At 42.6% G+C, this 27,542-nt stretch overlaps 1 protein-coding gene across 5 annotated transcripts in view; it reads right to left on the bottom strand.

Moving 5' to 3' along the window:
* LOC133544070 (kalirin-like) overlaps positions 1-27,542 on the bottom strand; it is a 129,735-nt gene that overhangs the window by 76,002 nt on the left and 26,191 nt on the right. For all 5 annotated transcript variants that reach the window (XR_009804577.1, XR_009804578.1, XM_061889103.1 and 2 more), the window contains exons 19-30: positions 24,571-24,668; positions 22,902-23,065; positions 22,720-22,839; positions 22,554-22,633; positions 22,344-22,482; positions 18,482-18,616; positions 18,259-18,412; positions 15,008-15,123; positions 14,802-14,924; positions 13,599-13,781; positions 13,409-13,533; positions 13,266-13,332 (exon numbers count right to left, since the gene is read on the bottom strand). Coding sequence is in view for 3 of the 5 variants with exons in the window: in XM_061889103.1 (XP_061745087.1) it covers positions 13,266-13,332; positions 13,409-13,533; positions 13,599-13,781; positions 14,802-14,924; positions 15,008-15,123; positions 18,259-18,412; positions 18,482-18,616; positions 22,344-22,482; positions 22,554-22,633; positions 22,720-22,839; positions 22,902-23,065; positions 24,571-24,668 (1,504 nt within the window). In the remaining 2 variants the exon portion in view is untranslated. The remainder of the gene's footprint in view (positions 1-13,265; positions 13,333-13,408; positions 13,534-13,598; positions 13,782-14,801; positions 14,925-15,007; positions 15,124-18,258; positions 18,413-18,481; positions 18,617-22,343; positions 22,483-22,553; positions 22,634-22,719; positions 22,840-22,901; positions 23,066-24,570; positions 24,669-27,542) is intronic.

The following is a 27,542-nucleotide window of genomic DNA, read 5'->3' as shown; positions in this document are numbered from 1 at the left end:
GTGTGTAATCAGAGATACCAGTGGTACTATGGTGTGTGTAGTCAGAGATACCAGTGGTGGGTACTATGGTGTGTGTAGTCAGAGATACCAGTGGTACTATGGTGTGTGTAGTCAGAGATACCAGTGGTGGGTACTATGGTGTGTGTAATCAGAGATACCAGTGGTACTATGGTGTGTGTAGTCAGAGATACCAGTGGTGGGTACTATGGTGTGTGTAGTCAGAGATACCAGTGGTACTATGGTGTGTGTAGTCAGAGATACCAGTGGTGGGTACTATGGTGTGTGTAGTCAGAGATACCAGTGGTACTATGGTGTGTGTAATCAGAGATACCAGTGGTGGGTACTATGGTGTGTGTAGTCAGAGATACCAGTGGTACTATGGTGTGTGTAATCAGAGATACCAGTGGTGGGTACTATGGTGTGTGTAGTCAGAGATACCAGTGGTGGGTACTATGGTGTGTGTAGTCAGAGATACCAGTGGTACTATGGTGTGTGTAATCAGAGATACCAGTGGTGGGTACTATGGTGTGTGTAGTCAGAGATACCAGTGGTAGGTACTATGGTGTGTGTAGTCAGAGATACCAGTGGTGGGTACTATGGTGTGTGTAATCAGAGATACCAGTGGTAGGTACTATGGTGTGTGTAGTCAGAGATACCAGTGGTGGGTACTATGGTGTGTGTAGTCAGAGATACCAGTGGTAGGTACTATGGTGTGTGTAATCAGAGATACCAGTGGTGGGTACTATGGTGTGTGTAGTCAGAGATACCAGTGGTACTATGGTGTGTGTAGTCAGAGATACCAGTGGTGGGTACTATGGTGTGTGTAATCAGAGATACCAGTGGTGGGTACTATGGTGTGTGTAGTCAGAGATACCAGTGGTACTATGGTGTGTGTAGTCAGAGATACCAGTGGTACTATGGTGTGTGTAATCAGAGATACCAGTGGTGGGTACTATGGTGTGTGTAATCAGAGATACCAGTGGTACTATGGTGTGTGTAGTCAGAGATACCAGTGGTACTATGGTGTGTGTAGTCAGAGATACCAGTGGTACTATGGTGTGTGTAGTCAGAGATACCAGTGGTACTATGGTGTGTGTAATCAGAGATACCTGTGGTACTATGGTGTGTGTAGTCAGAGATACCAGTGGTACTATGGTGTGTGTAGTCAGAGATACCAGTGGTACTATGGTGTGTGTAGTCAGAGATACCAGTGGTGGGTACTATGGTGTGTGTAATCAGAGATACCAGTGGTGGGTACTATGGTGTGTGTAATCAGAGATACCAGTGGTACTATGGTGTGTGTAGTCAGAGATACCGGTGGTACTAAGGTGTGTGTAGTCAGAGATACCAGTGGTGGGTACTATGGTGTGTGTAATCAGAGATACCAGTGGTACTATGGTGTGTGTAGTCAGAGATACCAGTGGTACTATGGTGTGTGTAGTCAGAGATACCAGTGGTACTATGGTGTGTGTAGTCAGAGATACCAGTGGTACTATGGTGTGTGTAGTCAGAGATACCAGTGGTACTATGGTGTGTGTAGTCAGAGATACCAGTGGTGGGTACTATGGTGTGTGTAATCAGAGATACCAGTGGTACTATAGTGTGTGTAATCAGAGATACCAGTGGTATTATGGTGTGTGTAGTCAGAGATACCAGTGGTGGGCACTATGGTGTGTGTAATCAGAGATACCAGTGGTACTATGGTGTGTGTAATCAGAGATACCAGTGGTATTATGGTGTGTGTAGTCAGAGATACCAGTGGTGGGTACTATGGTGTGTGTAATCAGAGATACCAGTGGTACTATGGTGTGTGTAATCAGAGATACCAGTGGTACTATGGTATGTGTAGTCAGAGATACCAGTGGTGGGTACTATGGTGTGTGTAATCAGAGATACCAGTGGTACTATAGTGTGTGTAATCAGAGATACCAGTGGTATTATGGTGTGTGTAGTCAGAGATACCAGTGGTGGGTACTATGGTGTGTGTAATCAGAGATACCAGTGGTACTATGGTGTGTGTAATCAGAGATACCAGTGGTATTATGGTGTGTATAGTCAGAGATACCAGTGGTACTATGGTGTGTGTAGTCAGAGATACCAGTGGTACTATGGTGTGTGTAGTCAGAGATACCAGTGGTGGGTACTATGGTGTGTGTAATCAGAGATACCAGTGGTACTATGGTGTGTGTAATCAGAGATACCAGTGGTATTATGGTGTGTATAGTCAGAGATACCAGTGGTACTATGGTGTGTGTAGTCAGAGATACCAGTGGTACTATGGTGTGTGTAGTCAGAGATACCAGTGGTGGGTACTATGGTGTGTGTAATCAGAGATACCAGTGGTACTATGGTGTATGTAGTCAGAGATACCAGTGGTACTATGGTGTGTGTAATCAGAGATACCAGTGGTACTATGGTGTGTGTAGTCAGAGATACCAGTGGTACTATGGTGTGTGTAGTCAGAGATACCAGTGGTACTATGGTGTGTGTAGTCAGAGATACCAGTGGTATTATGGTGTGTGTAGTCAGAGATACCAGTGGTGGGTACTATGGTGTGTGTAATCAGAGATACCAGTGGTACTATGGCGTGTGTAATCAGAGATACCAGTGGTACTATGGTGTGTGTAATCAGAGATACCAGTGGTACTATGGTGTGTGTAGCCATAAATACCAGTGGTATTATGGTGTGTGTAATCATAGATACCAGTGGTATTATGGTGTGTGTACTCAGAGATACCAGTGGTACTATGGTGTGTGTAGTCAGAGATACCAGTGGTGGGTACTATGGTGTGTGTAGTCAGAGATACCAGTGGTACTATGGTGTGTGTAGTCAGAGATACCAGTGGTGGGTACTATGGTGTGTGTAGTCAGAGATACCAGTGGTGGGTACTATGGTGTGTGTAGTCAGAGATACCAGTGGTACTATGGTGTGTGTAATCAGAGATACCAGTGGTATTATGGTGTGTGTAATCAGAGATACCAGTGGTATTATGGTGTGTGTGGTCAGAGATACCAGTGGTGGGTACTATGGTGTGTGTAGTCAGAGATACCAGTGGTACTATGGTGTGTGTAGTCAGAGATACCAGTGGTGGGTACTATGGTGTGTGTAATCAGAGATACCAGTGGTACTATGGTGTGTGTAGTCAGAGATACCAGTGGTACTATGGTGTGTGTAGCCATAGATACCAGTGGTGGGTACTATGGTGTGTGTAATCAGAGATACCAGTGGTACTATGGTGTGTGTAGTCAGAGATACCAGTGGTGGGTACTATGGTGTGTGTAATCAGAGATACCAGTGGTACTATGGTGTGTGTAATCAGAGATACCAGTGGTACTATGGTGTGTGTAGTCATAGATACCAGTGGTATTATGGTGTGTGTAATCAGAGATACCAGTGGTGGGTACTATGGTGTGTGTAGTCAGAGATACCAGTGGTATTATGGTGTGTGTAGTCAGAGATACCAGTGGTGGGTACTATGGTGTGTGTAGTCAGAGATACCAGTGGTGGGTACTATGGTGTGTGTAATCAGAGATACCAGTGGTACTATGGTGTGTGTAATCAGAGATACCAGTGGTACTATGGTGTGTGTAGCCATAGATACCAGTGGTATTATGGTGTGTGTAATCAGAGATACCAGTGGTGGGTACTATGGTGTGTGTAGTCAGAGATACCAGTGGTACTATGGTGTGTGTAGTCAGAGATACCAGTGGTGGGTACTATGGTGTGTGTAGTCAGAGATACCAGTGGTATTATGGTGTGTGTAGTCAGAGATACCAGTGGTGGGTACTATGGTGTGTGTAGTCAGAGATACCAGTGGTATTATGGTGTGTGTAGTCAGAGATACCAGTGGTAGGTACTATGGTGTGTGTAGTCAGAGATACCAGTGGTACTATGGTGTGTGTAGTCAGAGATACCAGTGGTGGGTACTATGGTGTGTGTAGTCAGAGATACCAGTGGTATTATGGTGTGTGTAGTCAGAGATACCAGTGGTGGGTACTATGGTGTGTGTAGTCAGAGATACCAGTGGTATTATGGTGTGTGTAGCCATAGATACCAGTGGTATTATGGTGTGTGTAATCAGAGATACCAGTGGTGGGTACTATGGTGTGTGTAATCAGAGATACCAGTGGTAGGTACTATGGTGTGTGTAGCCATAGATACCAGTGGTGGGTACTATGGTGTGTGTAATCAGAGATACCAGTGGTATTATGGTGTGTGTAGTCAGAGATACCAGTGGTGGGTACTAAGGTGTGTGTAGTCAGAGATACCAGTGGTATTATGGTGTGTGTAATCAGAGATACCAGTGGTAGGTACTATGGTGTGTGTAGTCAGAGATACCAGTGGTACTATGGTGTGTGTAGTCAGAGATACCAGTGGTACTATGGTGTGTGTAGTCAGAGATACCAGTGGTACTATGGTGTGTGTAATCAGAGATACCAGTGGTACTATGGTGTGTGTAGTCAGAGATACCAGTGGTACTATGGTGTGTGTAATCAGAGATACCAGTGGTAGGTACTATGGTGTGTGTAGTCAGAGATACCAGTGGTGGGTACTATGGTGTGTGTAGTCAGAGATACCAGTGGTACTATGGTGTGTGTAGTCAGAGATACCAGTGGTACTATGGTGTGTGTAGTCAGAGATACCAGTGGTACTATGGTGTGTGTAATCAGAGATACCAGTGGTAGGTACTATGGTGTGTGTAGTCAGAGATACCAGTGGTGGGTACTATGGTGTGTGTAGTCAGAGATACCAGTGGTACTATGGTGTGTGTAGTCAGAGATACCAGTGGTAGGTACTATGGTGTGTGTAGTCAGAGATACCAGTGGTACTATGGTGTGTGTAGTCAGAGATACCAGTGGTAGGTACTATGGTGTGTGTAGTCAGAGATACCAGTGTCGGGTACTATGGTGTGTGTAGTCAGAGATACCAGTGGTACTATGGTGTGTGTAGTCAGAGATACCAGTGGTAGGTACTATGGTGTGTGTAGTCAGAGATACCAGTGGTGGGTACTATGGTGTGTGTAATCAGAGATACCAGTGGTATTATGGTGTGTGTAGTCAGAGATACCAGTGGTATTATGGTGTGTGTAGTCAGAGATACCAGTGGTACTATGATGTGTGTAGTCAGAGATACCAGTGGTACTATGGTGTATGTAGTCAGAGATACCAGTGGTAGGTACTATGATGTGTGTAGTCAGAGATACCAGTGGTAGGTACTATGGTGTGTGTAGTCAGAGACACCAGTGGTACTATGGTGTGTGTAGTCAGAGATACCAGTGGTAGGTACTATGGTATGTGTATTCAGAGATACCAGTGGTACTATGGTGTGTGTAGTCAGAGATACCAGTGGTACTATGGTGTGTGTAGTCAGAGATACCAGTGGTGGGTACTATGGTGTGTGTAGTCAGAGATACCAGTGGTACTATGGTGTGTGTAGTCAGAGATACCAGTGGTAGGTACTATGGTGTGTGTAGTCAGAGATACCAGTGGTACTATGGTGTGTGTAGTCAGAGATACCAGTGGTAGGTACTATGGTGTGTGTAGTCAGAGATACCAGTGGTGGGTACTATGGTGTGTGTAGTCAGAGATACCAGTGGTACTATGGTGTGTGTAGTCAGAGATACCAGTGGTAGGTACTATGGTGTGTGTAGTCAGAGATACCAGTGGTGGGTACTATGGTGTGTGTAATCAGAGATACCAGTGGTATTATGGTGTGTGTAGTCAGAGATACCAGTGGTGGGTACTATGGTGTGTGTAATCAGAGATACCAGTGGTGGATACTATGGTGTGTGTAGTCAGAGATACCAGTGGTACTATGGTGTGTGTAATCAGAGATACCAGTGGTATTATGGTGTGTGTAGTCAGAGATACCAGTGGTATTATGGTGTGTGTAGTCAGAGATACCAGTGGTACTATGATGTGTGTAGTCAGAGATACCAGTGGTACTATGGTGTATGTAGTCAGAGATACCAGTGGTAGGTACTATGATGTGTGTAGTCAGAGATACCAGTGGTAGGTACTATGGTGTTTGTAGTCAGAGACACCAGTGGTACTATGGTGTGTGTAGTCAGAGATACCAGTGGTAGGTACTATGGTATGTGTATTCAGAGATACCAGTGGTAGGTACTATGGTGTGTGTAGTCAGAGATACCAGTGGTACTATGGTGTGTGTAGTCAGAGATACCAGTGGTACTATGGTGTGTGTAGTCAGAGATACCAGTGGTACTATGGTGTGTGTAGTCAGAGATACCAGTGGTACTATGGTGTGTGTAATCAGAGATACCAGTGGTATTATGGTGTGTATAGTCAGAGATACCAGTGGTACTATGGTGTGTGTAGTCAGAGATACCAGTGGTAGGTACTATGGTGTGTGTAGTCAGAGATACCAGTGGTACTATGGTGTGTGTAGTCAGAGATACCAGTGGTACTATGGTGTGTGTAGTCAGAGATACCAGTGGTACTATGGTGTGTGTAGTCAGAGATACCAGTGGTACTATGGTGTGTGTAGTCAGAGATACCAGTGGTACTATGGTGTGTGTAGTCAGAGATACCAGTGGTACTATGATGTGTGTAGTCAGAGATACCAGTGGTACTATGGTGTATGTAGTCAGAGATACCAGTGGTAGGTACTATGATGTGTGTAGTCAGAGATACCAGTGGTAGGTACTATGGTGTGTGTAGTCAGAGACACCAGTGGTACTATGGTGTGTGTAGTCAGAGATACCAGTGGTAGGTACTATGGTATGTGTATTCAGAGATACCAGTGGTACTATGGTGTGTGTAGTCAGAGATACCAGTGGTACTATGGTGTGTGTAGTCAGAGATACCAGTGGTGGGTACTATGGTGTGTGTAGTCAGAGATACCAGTGGTACTATGGTGTGTGTAGTCAGAGATACCAGTGGTAGGTACTATGGTGTGTGTAGTCAGAGATACCAGTGGTACTATGGTGTGTGTAGTCAGAGATACCAGTGGTAGGTACTATGGTGTGTGTAGTCAGAGATACCAGTGGTGGGTACTATGGTGTGTGTAGTCAGAGATACCAGTGGTACTATGGTGTGTGTAGTCAGGGATACCAGTGGTAGGTACTATGGTGTGTGTAGTCAGAGATACCAGTGGTGGGTACTATGGTGTGTGTAATCAGAGATACCAGTGGTATTATGGTGTGTGTAGTCAGAGATACCAGTGGTGGGTACTATGGTGTGTGTAATCAGAGATACCAGTGGTGGATACTATGGTGTGTGTAGTCAGAGATACCAGTGGTACTATGGTGTGTGTAATCAGAGATACCAGTGGTATTATGGTGTGTGTAGTCAGAGATACCAGTGGTATTATGGTGTGTGTAGTCAGAGATACCAGTGGTACTATGATGTGTGTAGTCAGAGATACCAGTGGTACTATGGTGTATGTAGTCAGAGATACCAGTGGTAGGTACTATGATGTGTGTAGTCAGAGATACCAGTGGTAGGTACTATGGTGTTTGTAGTCAGAGACACCAGTGGTACTATGGTGTGTGTAGTCAGAGATACCAGTGGTAGGTACTATGGTATGTGTATTCAGAGATACCAGTGGTAGGTACTATGGTGTGTGTAGTCAGAGATACCAGTGGTACTATGGTGTGTGTAGTCAGAGATACCAGTGGTACTATGGTGTGTGTAGTCAGAGATACCAGTGGTACTATGGTGTGTGTAGTCAGAGATACCAGTGGTACTATGGTGTGTGTAATCAGAGATACCAGTGGTATTATGGTGTGTATAGTCAGAGATACCAGTGGTACTATGGTGTGTGTAGTCAGAGATACCAGTGGTACTATGGTGTGTGTAGTCAGAGATACCAGTGGTAGGTACTATGGTGTGTGTAGTCAGAGATACCAGTGGTACTATGGTGTGTGTAGTCAGAGATACCAGTGGTACTATGGTGTGTGTAGTCAGAGATACCAGTGGTACTATGGTGTGTGTAGTCAGAGATACCAGTGGTACTATGGTGTGTGTAATCAGAGATACCAGTGGTACTATGGTGTGTGTAATCAGAGATACCAGTGGTATTATGGTGTGTATAGTCAGAGATACCAGTGGTACTATGGTGTGTGTAGTCAGAGATACCAGTGGTACTATGGTGTGTGTAGTCAGAGATACCAGTGGTACTATGGTGTGTGTAATCAGAGATACCAGTGGTACTATGGTGTGTGTAATCAGAGATACCAGTGGTATTATGGTGTGTATAGTCAGAGATACCAGTGGTACTATGGTGTGTGTAGTCAGAGATACCAGTGGTACTATGGTGTGTGTAGTCAGAGATACCAGTGGTAGGTACTATGGTGTGTGTAGTCAGAGATACCAGTGGTGGGTACTATGGTGTGTGTAGTCAGAGATACCAGTGGTACTATGGTGTGTGTAGTCAGAGATACCAGTGGTACTATGGTGTGTGTAGTCAGAGATACCAGTGGTAGGTACTGTGGTGTGTGTAGTCAAAAATACCAGTGGTATTATGGTGTGTGTAGTCAGAGATACCAGTGGTAGGTACTATGGTGTGTGTAGTCAGAGATACCAGTGGTACTATGGTGTGTGTAGTCAGAGATACCAGTGGTAGGTACTATGGTGTGTGTAGTCAGAGATACCAGTGGTACTATGGTGTGTGTAGTCAGAGATACCAGTGGTACTATGGTGTGTGTAGTCAGAGATACCAGTGGTACTATGGTGTGTGTAGTCAGAGATACCAGTGGTACTATGGTGTGTGTAGTCAGAGATACCAGTGGTACGTACTATGGTGTGTGTAGTCAGAGATACCTGTGGTACTATGGTGTGTGTAGTCAGAGATACCAGTGGTAGGTACTATGGTATGTGTATTCAGAGATACCAGTGGTAGGTACTATGGTGTGTGTAGTCAGAGATACCAGTGGTACTATGGTGTGTGTAGTCAGAGATACCAGTGGTAGGTACTATGGTGTGTGTAGTCAGAGATACCAGTGGTACTATGGTGTGCGTAGTCAGAGATACCAGTGGTACTATGGTGTGCGTAGTCAGAGATACCAGTGGTACTATGGTGTGTGTAGTCAGAGATACCAGTGGTACGTACTATGGTGTGTGTAGTCAGAGATACCAGTGGTACGTACTATGGTGTGTGTAGTCAGAGATACCAGTGGTACTATGGTGTGTGTAGTCAGAGATACCAGTGGTACTATGGTGTGTGTAGTCAGAGATACCAGTGGTACTATGGTGTGTGTAGTCAGAGATACCAGTGGTGGGTACTATGGTGTGTGTAATCAGAGATACCAGTGGTATTATGGTGTGTGTAGTCAGAGATACCAGTGGTGGGTACTATGGTGTGTGTAATCAGAGATACCAGTGGTGGATACTATGGTGTGTGTAGTCAGAGATACCAGTGGTACTATGGTGTGTGTAATCAGAGATACCAGTGGTATTATGGTGTGTGTAGTCAGAGATACCAGTGGTATTATGGTGTGTGTAGTCAGAGATACCAGTGGTACTATGATGTGTGTAGTCAGAGATACCAGTGGTACTATGGTGTATGTAGTCAGAGATACCAGTGGTAGGTACTATGATGTGTGTAGTCAGAGATACCAGTGGTAGGTACTATGGTGTTTGTAGTCAGAGACACCAGTGGTACTATGGTGTGTGTAGTCAGAGATACCAGTGGTAGGTACTATGGTATGTGTATTCAGAGATACCAGTGGTACTATGGTGTGTGTAGTCAGAGATACCAGTGGTACTATGGTGTGTGTAGTCAGAGATACCAGTGGTACTAGGGTTTGTGTAGTCAGAGATACCAGTGGTACTATGGTGTGTGTAGTCAGAGATACCAGTGGTACTATGGTGTGTGTAATCAGAGATACCAGTGGTATTATGGTGTGTATAGTCAGAGATACCAGTGGTACTATGGTGTGTGTAGTCAGAGATACCAGTGGTAGGTACTATGGTGTGTGTAGTCAGAGATACCAGTGGTACTATGGTGTGTGTAGTCAGAGATACCAGTGGTACTATGGTGTGTGTAGTCAGAGATACCAGTGGTACTATGGTGTGTGTAGTCAGAGATACCAGTGGTACTATGGTGTGTGTAGTCAGAGATACCAGTGGTACTATGGTGTGTGTAGTCAGAGATACCAGTGGTACTATGATGTGTGTAGTCAGAGATACCAGTGGTACTATGGTGTATGTAGTCAGAGATACCAGTGGTAGGTACTATGATGTGTGTAGTCAGAGATACCAGTGGTAGGTACTATGGTGTGTGTAGTCAGAGACACCAGTGGTACTATGGTGTGTGTAGTCAGAGATACCAGTGGTAGGTACTATGGTATGTGTATTCAGAGATACCAGTGGTACTATGGTGTGTGTAGTCAGAGATACCAGTGGTACTATGGTGTGTGTAGTCAGAGATACCAGTGGTGGGTACTATGGTGTGTGTAGTCAGAGATACCAGTGGTACTATGGTGTGTGTAGTCAGAGATACCAGTGGTAGGTACTATGGTGTGTGTAGTCAGAGATACCAGTGGTACTATGGTGTGTGTAGTCAGAGATACCAGTGGTAGGTACTATGGTGTGTGTAGTCAGAGATACCAGTGGTGGGTACTATGGTGTGTGTAGTCAGAGATACCAGTGGTACTATGGTGTGTGTAGTCAGAGATACCAGTGGTAGGTACTATGGTGTGTGTAGTCAGAGATACCAGTGGTGGGTACTATGGTGTGTGTAATCAGAGATACCAGTGGTATTATGGTGTGTGTAGTCAGAGATACCAGTGGTGGGTACTATGGTGTGTGTAATCAGAGATACCAGTGGTGGATACTATGGTGTGTGTAGTCAGAGATACCAGTGGTACTATGGTGTGTGTAATCAGAGATACCAGTGGTATTATGGTGTGTGTAGTCAGAGATACCAGTGGTATTATGGTGTGTGTAGTCAGAGATACCAGTGGTACTATGATGTGTGTAGTCAGAGATACCAGTGGTACTATGGTGTATGTAGTCAGAGATACCAGTGGTAGGTACTATGATGTGTGTAGTCAGAGATACCAGTGGTAGGTACTATGGTGTTTGTAGTCAGAGACACCAGTGGTACTATGGTGTGTGTAGTCAGAGATACCAGTGGTAGGTACTATGGTATGTGTATTCAGAGATACCAGTGGTACTATGGTGTGTGTAGTCAGAGATACCAGTGGTACTATGGTGTGTGTAGTCAGAGATACCAGTGGTACTATGGTGTGTGTAGTCAGAGATACCAGTGGTACTATGGTGTGTGTAGTCAGAGATACCAGTGGTACTATGGTGTGTGTAATCAGAGATACCAGTAGTATTATGGTGTGTATAGTCAGAGATACCAGTGGTACTATGGTGTGTGTAGTCAGAGATACCAGTGGTACTATGGTGTGTGTAGTCAGAGATACCAGTGGTAGGTACTATGGTGTGTGTAGTCAGAGATACCAGTGGTACTATGGTGTGTGTAGTCAGAGATACCAGTGGTACTATGGTGTGTGTAGTCAGAGATACCAGTGGTACTATGGTGTGTGTAGTCAGAGATACCAGTGGTACTATGGTGTGTGTAATCAGAGATACCAGTGGTACTATGGTGTGTGTAATCAGAGATACCAGTGGTATTATGGTGTGTATAGTCAGAGATACCAGTGGTACTATGGTGTGTGTAGTCAGAGATACCAGTGGTACTATGGTGTGTGTAGTCAGAGATACCAGTGGTAGGTACTATGGTGTGTGTAGTCAGAGATACCAGTGGTGGGTACTATGGTGTGTGTAGTCAGAGATACCAGTGGTACTATGGTGTGTGTAGTCAGAGATACCAGTGGTACTATGGTGTGCGTAGTCAGAGATACCAGTGGTACTATGGTGTGTGTAGTCAGAGATACCAGTGGTACGTACTATGGTGTGTGTAGTCAGAGATACCAGTGGTACGTACTATGGTGTGTGTAGTCAGAGATACCAGTGGTACTATGGTGTGTGTAGTCAGAGATACCAGTGGTACTATGGTGTGTGTAGTCAGAGATACCAGTGGTACTATGGTGTGTGTAGTCAGAGATACCAGTGGTACTATGGTGTGTGTAGTCAGAGATACCAGTGGTACTATGGTGTGTGTAGTCAGAGATACCAGTGGTACGTACTATGGTGTGTGTAGTCAGAGATACCAGTGGTACGTACTATGGTGTGTGTAGTCAGAGATACCAGTGGTACTATGGTGTGTGTAGTCAGAGATACCAGTGGTACTATGGTGTGTGTAGTCAGAGATACCAGTGGTACTATGGTGTGTGTATAAGGACCGCAACATGGAACCGTTTGCAGACATATTATCTGCAGTTTTGTTCCACAATATTACGCAAAACCCACTTTTCTTACCATCTGGTACCTGCTGATCTGTATTTGGGATCTGCATAAATCCTGAAAATTTGTACAGGTCCACCACTGCAGTCCATGCCGAGGCCATAGTCTTAAGCTTCTTCTTTTTCTCTATCTTCGTGTTATGTGACATTCATCCTCCACTATTGCCATTTTGTAATATAAGGTAGTGTCAAGTTCTTACTTATATCTCGCTATGGTAGCGCTAGAACATACCGGTGTAGTGAGTTTACATTATTCACCCAAGGAACTTTACTTATTAGAGAGTTCCGGTCACGGGACACATTTCGGGTGTTGTTGTTGCACTAGTGAGCCACGGATGAGGAGATGCTGCTCCGGTATTGATTAAAGTCAAGTGTGAATGTCATTAAAACAGTTAGTGCCATCTTTTGACATGTCTTCCACTCCCGTCCTTGCACGCTACACCGCTACAATAAAGATGACGGGGAGAAGACGCTGTCCAAGTGGAGGCACGTAAATAAGAGCGCCCACAAAACTGAAGAGACTGTCAGAAAGTGAGTTGAAGATGATGTGTAAAACATCATCTATGCAACATATTGAGCAAAGAAGCAGAATCACATGTTATGTAGACTACAAGGAAGTCTTTTACATTCAGAAAATAATCATGCGACTCCTTTGTATGAAAATACACCTGACTAAACTTGCTCATGGGCAGCGCCCCTTACAATACGGTGCGCCCTTTGGCCGATAAAATATGGTACTGTAACAGAAACACCAGGTTAACAACATTGTTTCTTTGATGTTTTCATAAATAATGTGGGTTGCGGATGCCAGCTGATGTGGTTAGTTTAGCTTGAAAGAAACTATCAAATAAAAGAAGTAGTGCAAAACTAAGATGAGTAACGGTGTAGAGCCTCAAGCAGTGTGCTATCATGCCAGTCAGCTTGTACCTCTATGCATTGGTGCAGGTCTCGGACATAGACTCTCTCAGTCTGCAACAGCTCCGCCATGATGTACCTGGGACGCACGCCACAGTGCTTAGCCGGACTCAAGCACATTGATGTGCCTGCTGACACTTTGCTTAGTCACTCACTCTTTCTTGCGGGCCGAGCGTCTCTTCTCGTCACTCATCTGGTGGTTTGGGTCCGACAGATTGACCTCAGGGTCAGAGTCAGACAAACTATTGGGAATCAACTCAAGCTCCAAGTCTTTATTGTCCTGAAAGGAACAAGGAAATAATATTGAAATGATTGAAAAGGTGTATTAAGTGCTCTACACTGTACCTGTGAGCACCCTCCTAATGCCGTCTCCAGCACATGGCGATACTGGCCCATCCGGACCGTGAAGTCCCGGTATCGTTTATCTACAGTGGAAACACAGCGGCGAAGCTCCAGGCGGTGAGCGTGGCCTTTAGCCAGCATGCTCTCAGCCAGTTGAATCAGCAGATGCACTTTTTCTTGCGTGTGCTGAAACAAAGGAAGTCAGACGTTGGACAACATCTTCTGTGCCTGCTGTTATCTGTCATATGTGGAGATGTGCGATAATATCGCCCAATAAATGCTTTAAAATGTGACATCGGAAATTATCGGTATCGGGTTTCAAAACGTAAAATGTATGACTTTTTAAAACGCTGCTGTGTACACGGACGTAGGGAGAAGTTCAGAGCCACAAGTGAATGCAAGGCATACTTGGTCAACAGCCATACAGGTCACGCTGAGGGTGGCCGTATAAACAACGCCAACACTGTTACAAATATGCGTCACACTGTGAAGCCACACCAAACAAGAATGACAAACACATTTGAGGAGAACATCTGCACCATAACACAACACAACAAATACCCGGAAGCCCTTGCAGCACTAACTATTCTTGGACGCTACAATATACACCCCCCTCAAGCTTCCCATGCTCTCTCAGGGAGAGCATGTCCCAAATTCCAAGCTGCTTAAAACAAATAATGCACTCTGTAACTTCAATAATAAATATGGCAGTGCCATGTTGGCATTTCTTCCCAAACTTAAGTTGATTTATTTTGTAAAACCTTGTTACATTGTTTGAAGCATCCAGCGGGGCATCACAACAACATGAGGCATAATAATGTCTTCATTCCACCGCTGTATATATCGCTATCGCTTGATATGGGAATCGCTAATTAAGAGTTGGACAATATCAGAATATTGGATATCGGCAAAAAAGCCATTATCGGACATCTGTAGTTATATGTCATCTGTTTAGTTTACTTTAGTTTATTATTTATTTGGTCAGCAGTCAACAAAATAAACAAAAAGTTTTACATTCATAAATGGACAGTTTCACAGAGCGAAAGGGTTGAGGCTGAAGTCGAACTACAAGATGTAGTTTAACCAGGAGACATCCTGAGCTTCAGAGGAATGTGACATTTGCCTGACGCAACATATTAAATAGACTTGGTACACAACATGAACACTGTCCAAATATGAAGACTTGTCTTCCCTGCATCTTCTCACCTTGGCTGAAACACAAAAGTCTCTGTGCTGCTTCAACAGCTCCTGCGTCTCGGCCACTGTCGCCCCCGCCGATGTGTGTGTTGCCAGATAGTGGTCCCCGGACTGCTGCAGCCAATCCAAAGCCTTTGTGGGACAGACATGTTAGGGCGGCCGACACTTTCTTCCATCGACACTGAAGAAGTGAGTGAGTGAGTGACATGAGCTACCTGCTGTGCGTGGATCTGAAACATGACATACTGCTGGCATTGGTCAAGTCGTCGCTTCTTTAATGTCCAAAAATGAAGAACTCTATTTTCCCTCTGAAGTAGCTCACTGAGAATACCTGCAAGCACACATTCACGTACTAGCATCAGTTCATCAGTTCATCAGTTCATCAGGTCCTCGTCAGGGCACCTCCACACTGCAAAAAGTGAAATCGAAGTAAGATGTTTGCTTATTTTCTGTCTGATAAGATCATTCTTTTCACTAAGCAGATTTGATGTGAGAGTCTTTTACTTCTTTTAAGGGTTTTGCTCCTAAATGATGTCAGTAAGATATTACAGCTTGTTGCTGAGATGTGATGAGCTGTGTGGAGTCAAACATGCTTGGAAGTAGAATATCAAGTGTTGCAAAGCTGCGGCATCAACACTCACTAGTAGAAAACTACTTTTGTAAAGTCATCATTTCTTACTTCAAGCATGGGGGAAAATGTCATGATTTTGACACAAACTTTGCTGTTTTATTTCCAATGAAACAATAGAAAATAGTTACTCTTATAGTAGTACAGTGGGCACAGTACAGTAAACTGACAGTTAATATTTCAACATTTCAAACAATTTTAAACAGAAATAGTTCATGCACATTCAGATTAATTATTCACAATTACAATAAAAAAAATTTGGCCGGGGGCCGGGCTGTAAATGTTATGGATGGAAAAATGCATTTTTAGAGCATCTGATTTGCCTGAGCGGCTAGGAGACCCCGAGAATAACACGGGCTTGCCTTCTTGCCTTTCCATTTACAACAATACATTAGCATTACATTAACAACAATACATTACCATTACATTAACAACAATACATTCGCATGACATTAACAACAATACATTAGCATTACATTAACAACAATACATTAGCATTACATTAACAACAATACATTAGCATGACATTAACAACAATACATTAGCATTACATTAACAACAATACATTCGCATGACATTAACAACAATACATTAGCATTACATTAACAACAATACATTACCATGACATTAACAACAATACATTAGCATGACATTAACAACAATACATTAGCATTACATTAACAACAATACATTAGCATTATATTAGCAACAATACATTACCATTACATTAACAACAATACATTAGCATTACATTAACAACAATACATTAGAATTAAATCAACAACAATACATTAGCATTAAATTAACAACAATACATTAGCATTACATTAACAACAATACATTAGCATGACATTAACAACAATACATTAGAATTACATTAACAACAATACATTAGCATGACATTAGCAACAATACATTAGAATTACATTAACAACAATACATTAGCATTACATTAACAATACATTAGCATTACATTAACAACAATACATTAGCATTACATTAGCAACAATACATTAGAATTAAATCAACAACAATACATTAACATTACATTAACAACAATACATTAGCATTACATTAACAACAATACATTAGAATTAAATCAACAACAATACATTAGAATTAAATCAACAACAATACATTAGCATTACATTAACAACAATACATTAGAATTAAATCAACAACAATACATTAACATTACATTAACAACAATACATTAGCATTACATTAACAACAATACATTAGCATTACATTAACAACAATACATTAGCATTACATTAACAACAATACATTAGAATTAAATTAACAACAATACATTAGCATTACATTAACAACAATACATTAGCATTACATTAACAACAATACATTAGCATTACATTAACAACAATACATTAGAAATAAATTAACAACAATACATTAGCATTACATTAACAACAATACATTAGCATTACATTAACAACAATACATTAGCATTACATTAACAACAATACATTAGCATGACATTAACAACAATACATTAGCATTACATTAACAACAATACATTAGCATGACATTAACAACAATACATTAGCATGACATTAACAACAATACATTAGCATGACATTAACAACAATACATTAGCATGACATTAACAACAATACATTAGCATGACATTAACAACAATACATTAGCATGACATTAACAACAATACATTAGCATTACATTAACAACAATACATTAGCATTACATTAACAACAATACATTAGCATTACATTAACAACAAAACATTAGCATGACATTAACAACAATACATTAGCATTACATTAACAACAATACACTAGTTTTTAGTATAAGTTTGTTGGTTCGAAGAAATGTAATGCCGAGCACACATCATTATGTCAAGATAATGGCACTAGCATTTGCTTCATTTAAGAATAGTTTTCAACATCCATCCATCCATTTTCTACTGCTTGTCCCTTTTGGGGTCGGGGGGGTGCTGGAGCTTATCTCAGCTGCATTTGGGCGGAAGGCGGGGTACACCCAGGACAAGTCACCACCTCATCGCAGAGCCAACACAGATAGACAGACAATATTCACACACTAGGAACCATTTAGTGTTGCCAATCAACCTATCCCCAGGTGCATGTCTTTGGAGGTGGGAGGGGCCTATCCCCAGGTGCATGTCTTTGGAGGTGGGAGGGGCCTATCCCCAGGTGCATGTCTTTGGAGGTGGGAGGGTCCTATCCCCAGGTGCATGTCTTTGGAGGTGGGAGGGGCCTATCCCCAGGTGCATGTCTTTGGAGGTGGGAGGGGCCTATCCCCAGGTGCATGTTTTTGGAGGTGGGAGGGGCCTATCCCCAGGTGCATGTCCTTGGAGGTGGGAGGGGCCTATCCCCAGGTGCATGTCTTTGGAGGTGGGAGGAAGCCGGAGTAGAACCCACGCAGTCACGGGGAGAACATGCAAACTCCACACAGAAAGATCCTGAGCCCGGGATTGAACCCTGGACTACACAGGACCTTCGTATTGCGAGGCACATGCACTAACCCCTGTCCCACCTTGCTGCCCATTCTTCAACATATTGAGCAAAATGGTCCATTTTTTTTTTCTACCAAGAAAAGTGCACTTGTTATTAGTGAGAATATACTTACTTTAGGGTAGTTTTGGGTCCATTGAGGTTAGCTAATTTGACTTGTTTTGGAAAGTCTCCACAAGCCGAAATGTCTTGTTGTACAGTATTGCCAGATCATTGTGCTTAGTTCAAATAAAATACCCCTCATTTTTGTATTATTTGTTCCTTGTTTTTGAACATTGACTTGTTGCAGTGCATATTGTGTGTGTGTGTTTGTCCTAATGGGTGTCACCTTTGACCTGTTGCTCCGGGACCCGGGAGTGCCCGGTGGCCTCCGTCACCCCGGGCACAGTGAGACTATGACCCGAGATGTTGGCCATGGTGACACTGTTGCGGTGGATGTACTTGAGGAAAACTTCTGCATTGCGTCTTGCAAGCGTGCAGGCCTGTTGGGTGGAAAGAAGCCAGTAATGGATGTTCCAGCAGGACTGGGGAGTATTACACCTGTACAACACCTTGAGAAAGGCCTCTTTCTGCTCCATGTGTTTGTTGAGCAGTGGCAGGAGATGCTCAGGCGGTCTATCACCGCCCCCACACCAGTCGTCCTCCCTGCGGTACTCCTGTTCCAGACTCTCCAGCACGCCGCACACCTGCACAGAAAAGTCAACACGTAGAAGGTCCATCAAGGCCAAACAAGGCGACACAGTTGCCCAAAGCAGCTTCACACACAAGTGCTTATACACTTTGCAGGAAGTCAAGCTACTGGTGGCCACGCAGGGGCACAAACACAGTGCCTCCACAAAGTATTAACAGCGCATTTTGTTACCTTGCAGCAGGGGTGGACATACTTTCTGCCCTGGTGATTTGGAAGCCAAAGCCGACTGCAAGGAAAGTAACTTATAAATACAGTTTATATACATACAAACCCCGTTTCCATATGAGTTGGGAAATTGTGTTGGATGTAAATATAAACGGAATACAATGATTTGCAAATCCTTTTCAAGCCATATTCAGTTGAATATGCTACAAAGACAACATATTTCATGTTCAAACTGATAAACATTTTTTGTGTGCAAATAATCATTAACTTTAGAATTTGATGCCAGCAACACGTGACAAAGAAGTTGGGTAAGGTGGCAATAAATACTGATAAAGTTGAGGAATGCTCATCAAACACTTATTTGGAACATCCCACAGGTGTGCAGGCTATTTGGGAACAGGTGGGTGCCATGATTGGCTATAAAAACAGCTTCCCAAAAAATGCTCAGTCTTTCACAAGAAAGGATGGGGTGACGGTCAGCACTTTGTAAGCAAATTGTCAAACAGTTTTAGAACAACATTTCTCAACGAGCTATTCCAAGGAATTTAGAGATTTTACCATCTATGGTCCGTAAAATCATCAAAGAGTTCAGAGAATCTGGAGAAATCACTGCACATAAGCGATGATATTACGGACTTTTGATCCCTCAGGTGGTACTGCATCAAAAACAGACATCAGTGTGTAAAGGATATCACCACATGGGCTCAGGAACACTTCATTAAACCACTGTCAGTAACTACAGTTGGTCGCTACATCTGTAAGTGCAAGTTAAAACTCTACTATGCAAAGCCAAACCCATTTATCAACAATATCGCCGGCTTGGCTGGGCCCGAGATCATCTAAGACGGACTGATGCAAAGTGGAAAAGTGTTTTGTGGTCTGATGAGTCCACATTTCAAATTTAAATTTGGAAACTGTGGACGTGGTGTCCCGCGGAACAAAGAGGAAAATAACCATCCGGATTTCTATACGCGCAAAGTTCAAAAGCCAGCATCTGTGACGGTATGGGGGTGTATTAGTGCCCAAGGCATGGGTAACTTACACATGTGTGATGGTATGGGGGTGCATTAGTGCCCAAGGCATGGGTAACTTACACATCTGTGAAGGCACCATTCATGCTGAATGGTCCATACAGGTTTTGGAGCAACATATGTTGTCATCCAAGCAACATTATCATGGACACCCCTGCTTATTGCAGCAAAACAATGCCAAGCCACATGTTACAACAGCGTGGCTTCATAGTAAAAGAGTGTGGGTACTTTCCTGGCCCGCCTGCAGTCCAGACCTGTCTCCCATGGAAAATGTGTGGTGCATTATGAAGCGTAAAATACGACCGGTGGAGAACCCGGACTGTTGAACGACTGAAGCTCTACATAAAACAAGAATGGGAAAGAATTCCACTTTCAAAGCTTCAACAATTAGTTTCCTCAGTTCCCAAACGTTTATTGAGTGTTGTTAAAAGAAAAGGTGATGTAACACAGTGGTGAACATGCCCTTTCCCAACTACTTTTGTCACGTGTTGCAGCCATGAAATTCTAAGTTAATGATTATTTGCAAAACAAAAATACAGTTTATGAGTTTGAACATCAAATATGTTGTCTTTGTAGCATATTCAACTGAATATGGCTTGAAAAGGATTTGCAAATCATTGTATTCTGTTTATATTTACATCTAACACAATTTACCAACTCATATGGAAACTGGGTTTGAATATACAGTATGTATATATATATTAGGGCTGCGAATCTTTAGGTGTCCCACGATTCGTCTTAATATCGATTATTGGGGTCCCGATTCGATAATATATCGATTTCTTTGATTCAACGCGATTCTCAATTCAAAAGCAATATTTTTCCGATTGAAAAGGATTGTGTATTCATTCAATACATAGATTTCAGCAGGATCTACCCCAGTCTGCTGACATGCTAGCAGAGTAGTAGATTTAAAAAAAAAAAGCTTTTATAATTGTAAAGGACAATGTTTTATCAACTGATTGCAATAATGTCAATTTGTTTTAACTATTAAAGGAGCCAAAAATATGACTTATTTTATCTTTGTGAAAACATTGGACACAGTGTGTTGTCCAGCTTATGAGATGCCATGCAAGTGTAAGCCACTGTGACACTATTGTTCTTTTTGATTATTTTTATAAATGTGTAATGATAATGTCAATGAGGGATTTTTAATCACTGCTATGCTGAAATTATAACTAATATTGATACTGTTGTTGATAATATTCATTTTTGTTTCACTACTTTTGTTTTGTTCTGTGTGGTGTTTGTGTCTCCTCTCAATTGTTCTGTTTGTTGCAGTTCTGAGTGTTGCTGGCTCAGCTTTGCTTTTGGAATTGGATTGCATTGTGATGGTATTGTTGTGTAGTGTTTTGTTTGATTGAATAAAAAAATAAATCGATTTAAATAAAAGAGAATTGGTTCTGAACCCAACATGAGAATCACGATTCAAATTCGAATCGATTTTATACACACAAAAATATATATACACACACACATATATATATATATATACACACACACACACATGTACACACATATATGTATATATATATATACAGTATATACACACACACACACATATATATATATATATATATGTATGTATATATCAATCAATCAATCAATGTTTATTTATATAGCCCTAAATCACAAATGTCTCAAAGGACTGTACAAACCACTACGACTACGACATCCTCGGAAAAACCCACAAAATGGCAAGGAAAACTCACACCCAGTGGGACGTCGGTGACAATGATGACTATGAGAACCTTGGAGAGGACCTATATACATTCAGCAGCATGTATATTGACTTTTATAAACACATTTTAATTTCTCTGCGGCCAAATTCCTTATTAAAACTCATGTCTCGCGGGCCATTCATTCATTTTTGTTCTCAAAATTTTACAGACAATACCTCTTAATGACAATGTGAAATATATTTTTTTTAATTTTGCAAATGTATTTAAAATAAAAATGTAATAAATCACATACTGTAAGTATTGACAGCTATTGCTCGATACATAGTGGATGCACCTTTGGCAGCAATTACAGCCTCAAGTCTTTTTGAGTACGATGCCACCATCTTGGCACACCTGTCTTTGGCTGCTTGGCCCATTCCTCTCACGCTCCATCAGGTTGGATGAGAAGAGTTGGTTTTCATCCAGGATGTCTCTGTACTTTGCTGCATTCATCTTAGTCTAGTCAGGGAGGTGACCAAGGACCCGATGGGGGGTGTCACCCACATCTCTGGTCCTGTCCAAGGTTTCTCATAGTCATTCACATTGACGTCCCACTGGGCTGTGAGTTTTTCCTTGCCCTTTTGTGGGCTTTGAAGCGAGGATGTGGTTGTGGCTTGTGCAGCCCTTTGAGACACTTGTGATTTAGGGCTATAGAAGTAAAGATTGATTGATGCGCATGAATATGTGGTTACACAGGTGCACACCTAATAAGTGTGTATGTGATGCAAAAGCAGGTGCACGTAAAGCCGGACACAAAGTCCTTCAAACAGGAAGTACTGCGTGCATCTTGACAAAGACTTCTCACCTGTTGCGATGTCCTGTAAAAGGCGGCGGAAGCATTGACAAGTTTGAGTCGGTCTTCGATGCGCAGCATCAGTCTCTGCCAGTGCAGCGCCACCGTCTGTGCACATGACCTAACTGCATCTGAATCATTGTGGCCTGATCTGGTAGGATGTCAAAGGTTAATAGCAAAGCAAAACAGGGCTGCTGTGCAAAAAGTAAAGCAGTGACGAACCTGACAAGCAACTCTGCCCTCTGCTGCAGCGCCAGCGCCACCTGGTGGGTCCGCTGCAAGGAGTCAGCGTGGAGGAGAGCCTGGACAAATGTGAGATGTTCTCTGGTCGGTCGCCATACTAAGCACCACATGGTGCGGTCTGGTCCACTTAGTGTGTGTGTATAACCTCTATGGCCTGTTGGAGACGTTCATGTTCCCTCTGTAACTGTTCAGCTTCGGACAAACAGCTGGAGTTCAACATGCAGGATGACAACATGACCTCACCCTCGGAGATCCACCCCAGAACCTGACACACACACATGGATGTGCACCAGAGGCTTGACCTGCAAGTGTGTGTGCATGAGTTACCTGTTTGACCTGGTTCTGCAGGTGTTTCAGCTGCAGGTTTTGTTCTAGATGTGTGTGTGTGTGATCTGCAATCTGCTGCACTTCCTTCTGTTTGTCCTGCATGAGGTGCTGCAGCTCCTCCACCTGGGAGGAGAGAGCACCATCCACCTCCGACAGCTCAATCCCTGAAATACAGACAGCAGCATGTAGAAGGTAGACTGCACCGCTGCAGTCCATGATGAGTACTGCTGTGCGCTCTTCAGTCACAGTGTGTGTGTGTGTGTGTGCGTGTTTCCATAGCAAAGTCAATGAGCTAGTTTCCATGGGGACCAACTGAGTTTCCATGGCTACCCCCTCCCCATTACCCCCCTCCCCCATCACGACCACCACCTCTCCCCACAATGGTCTGCATGCGACACCAACCACTCTACTCTTGCACATTCTACTCCATCACAAACCTTTAAGAATGGAATTTGACTCGATGTTTGAAAAGTCCGTAACCTTCCATGTACAATTATTGTCATCTCCTGAGTGACACGACTCAAGTAAGGCCTGCAATTCAGTTTTAAGTCTCAGTAGAACATACAAGAATCTGAACTGAACAACTAGACACCGATTGGAGCTACGATTTGTCTCAATATGAGAGGCACTTAAAGAGACTGTAAAAAAAATGATGAACCTAACAATTTGGGATGGATGACCCAAAAAGGTGTGAGTAATGTAATGGCCAAAGAATAAACCAGCAGGCAAAACAGCATCAAAGTATCAAAGTCCAAAGGAAGAACATCCCTTTTCTTCCTTTACTCTTGGTCATTGGGCAGCAATCAATGCAGGAATTCACAAACTTTCTTCACCTTTTATTCCACACCAAGCTGTTCCCAGGCCAACCGTGAGACGTTATCCAAGACCCCAAACTTCAAGCTTACCAAGAAGGTATCCAAAAGCCAGATCAAAATTAGACTTCCTTTTTACTGTCATTCATAGTTGAACTTTACAGTATAGATATGCGGCCTTCTTGACATGGTGTGGCAGAGGTTCTAGTCTGAGTCCAACATGAAGGACTCAGTTGCTCACCATGTTCTTGAAGGGGAGCCCAGACAGACAACCGTGATGATCATAGATAAAGGTGGAGAAGTTGATCTAGTAAACTTAGAGCTTCACATTTTTCAGTCCAATACTGCAAGCACATTACTAACATATCCATCTCTCATTCAATCTCCACAGTCGACAAGAGCTCAAGATATTAAAACAACGAAGCCACACTTTGTCTGCCAATCAGAGGATGAAATACTCCCTAAACGGGATACAGTACATCCTCATGCCACCAAACCAGACCGTCTCCACACCTTAGATGATCCACATACTTGGTGAAAAAGTAGTCCAATGTCTAATGAAAGTCATTTAGACTTCCTGCAGGTTTTGCTCTGATTATATAGGGACCAAAGGGTCCACAGTATGCGTGCTCGTGGAGGAGCCTAATCAGCAACTCCAAGTCAAGAAAACATATGTTGACTGGTTGGGGAGAAGTAAACTGAATCTTTAAGGGACTAATTTCAAACCCACTCTTAAAGAACAAATCAAAAAGGCATAGAGTTCTTTCATCCATTTTGTAGGTTGTATTCTTTCAAAACATGATAGCATGCAATAGATGCTTGGTCCAATGTTGATAGCAATCAGCCAAGGGACTCACCTGTTGCCTGGACCTCAGTAATGTACTGCTGAAGGTCGTGACCTTGCTGGACCACCTCGTAGGTCATGGTATTCATAGCCAGCCTCCGTTCCATGTGCCTGCACAACAATCAAAGTCTGACATTGTCTGAGCTGGTAAATGAGCAAAACATTTGAGAATGGTTGCCTTTAAGTGTAAACAGACTACAGTATTAGTATTTGGAGATACAAGCGGTCTCTCTGCTATTGGTTATGCTTCAAGTTGAGTTCCGAGCCTCCCCGCCTCCCCACATGGCGTAGCTGGTGCGACAGTGCACAGCGTAAAATCCGCTCATAAACGTCCGCTCTCACTTGCTGGCACTAGCTGATACATCGGTAGAGATCGACATTACTTTCGCTCCGACCATTAAAAACCGAACCTTTGGCAGCGGTCCAGCTTCCAGCTGACATTCTTCTCCTGCTGAGGCTTCTTCCCCAACTACCTGCGAACACCTGAAACTGCTCGGGGTGTCCAAGGCGGTCTGTTGCCCAAACCCTGGTGTGATAGAACCCTCCCAGCACATGGCCTGCAAAGTATTCACTCTCCTCCCCCACGCAACAAACGGTGAGAGAGAAGGTAATATGGAATATCAACATTTTTAAAGCCATTACTTTCTGCTATCTTAGCATTATTGAGCAGCCCTCCCTCTTCGGGGACACGGCCTATCAATGTTGGAAGTAAAGGTGCCAACAGGACAGACCAACAATGACCTCATTTTTCCCCTGGCGGCCTCACTACGGTCTGGACTTTCACATTATTAACATTATTTCACATTATTAACATTATTTCACATTGCACAGGTCACCTGGAGGGGCGTCCCCACATCTGTCATTCCCTTCCAAGGTTTCACATTTTACCCTTTGGGTTAAGTTCTTTCTTATCCTTGTGCTTTGTACAGCCCTTTGAGACATTTGTGATTCAGGGCTATATAAATAATCTTTGATTGATTGAAAGTCTTTTTCAGTCTGCTGAAAGTGGTAAATGCTTTAAATGTGTATTATATTATTTAATACAACTACTGTAGTTTTTTGTGGTACTATATTGTTTTTATTGTTTCTTTTAAAAATAAACATGTGAAATGTTAAAATTGTAGTGTTTTGGGGTGGAAGGCAAGCATGGATGAAATTGATTTCAATTGCACGAATGCTTTTGAGATACAAGTGTTGTAAATGATCGGTCATGGAAGGCATTAGGATCATAAAGTGAGGTGCCGCTGCAGATGCAGATTACAGAACGGATCGGCCACAATGCTGGAAGGAGGAGATTGACGCGTAACAATTTAGCTCTTGAAATGTGATTTGTGAAGCCTTAAACTGGTGTGCGGCCACGCTTTCTGAGGCTATATTTAGTACATTTGGAAAGTAGGTGCAAACTGGCACAGTTAAGCACAAACGATGGCAATTGTCGAGAGAAGAAGGCAATCTGTGTGATGACAGATGATGTTCAGTTTTTTCCATATTGGCCCTTTGAATAGGGTTCGTCACTCAGCATGAAAGGAATTACTCGCTGTGCACTTTTTTGCTTGTTTTATTTGGTACTGTAACAGCAGCAGCAGCAGCAGGTAATAACCTAAAAGTAAACATGAACATAACAAAACAATGTATCTGTCTTGAATTATCATAATGTATATAATAGACATGAATTAATCAACTGAACCATATTGTTGTCAACCATGATAAGACATATTATCAATCACTGTGATTTTATCCTAACTTATTCATTTTAGCATTACATTTTATTATCACCATTAATTTATGTCATATAATGTTTTAAATGTGATCAGAATCATTTATAATGTGGCCATGATTCATGGACAAGCATACTAAAACAAAACATAAAACACAGGCGCTCTGTTTGAGCCACACATTACATATTTAAGCAAAACTACATTAGAGAACTACAAATCCCATCAGCCAAACCAGGAAGTAAAGTGCCGGTATTTTCAAACTCAAGCCAAGAATAAACCTACGATCACTCAAATTCAGCCGGACACACAGAAGGTGACAACACTCTAATACAACAGATTTCAATCCGCACATTACTGTGGTTGTAGTCTTTAACTTCATCATTTTGCCGATGTCGTTGAAAAGCTAAAACAGTGCGTGTTTGTCAAACAGCCAGCTGGCCGCACAACAAGCGCCGCGGACTTAGGGAACACACAACAAACAAAAAAGAAAAGAAACGAGCAAGCATGGATTTGAAACAATAGTTCAGTTGATCTAACCAAGAAAAGCGGACATAATAAAATGATCTTACCAGTGTGCTATGCCGTTGACAAAGCACGCTGTATTTTACCAAACGAACAATGACGCCATTTTTAAAAGCTACCCAAGTAGTCACCTGACAGTGGTAGCCACGCCCATGTTAAAACTCCCAAGCAAGTCCGCCATAAATACATATACACATAATAAATCCAACAGATGACGTAGACAGACAATCCATGTTTGTCAGTTCTACCATGAAGACATGGCCTGTTGTCCATCAAGCAATTTGAGTGCTGATTTGGAACAGCTGCCACCAAAATGAGTCAGTATGAACAACATTTATTTAATCCCTTCATCATTCAGATCAGAATGTTGCTGTGTACAAACACCCTGAAAACAATGATCTGATTATGACGTGCATTTTCATGCATTACACCTTACATCGGAATAAATTACTTTGACATGTGCAGAACCTAACATAAAAGGAGAGGTGTGTTATCATTTGTGCTATGGTGCCATCTTCTGGACGAGTTCCTTCACTGCAGGTGCAGAATAAGCAGTGACTTCCACTGTAGACATACTGTACATGGTTTTGTGCATTTCTGCTTGTCTGACTTATCACAGTATTTATCTATCATTTTTTTCCTTCTGTTCACTTCTTTTGTTTAACCTTTCTTTTTGACATGGAGCAGTTCTGTACTTTTTATGTTGTGATTATGTACGGGTTCCGCCGTGTCTTTATGTTACGAC

This window comes from Nerophis ophidion, linkage group LG27 (genome assembly GCF_033978795.1).
Source record: "Nerophis ophidion isolate RoL-2023_Sa linkage group LG27, RoL_Noph_v1.0, whole genome shotgun sequence".
NCBI lineage: Eukaryota > Metazoa > Chordata > Actinopteri > Syngnathiformes > Syngnathidae > Nerophis > Nerophis ophidion.
The sequence above is the reverse complement of the archived record's forward strand: the minus strand, read 5'-3'. Positions and strand labels throughout refer to the sequence as shown.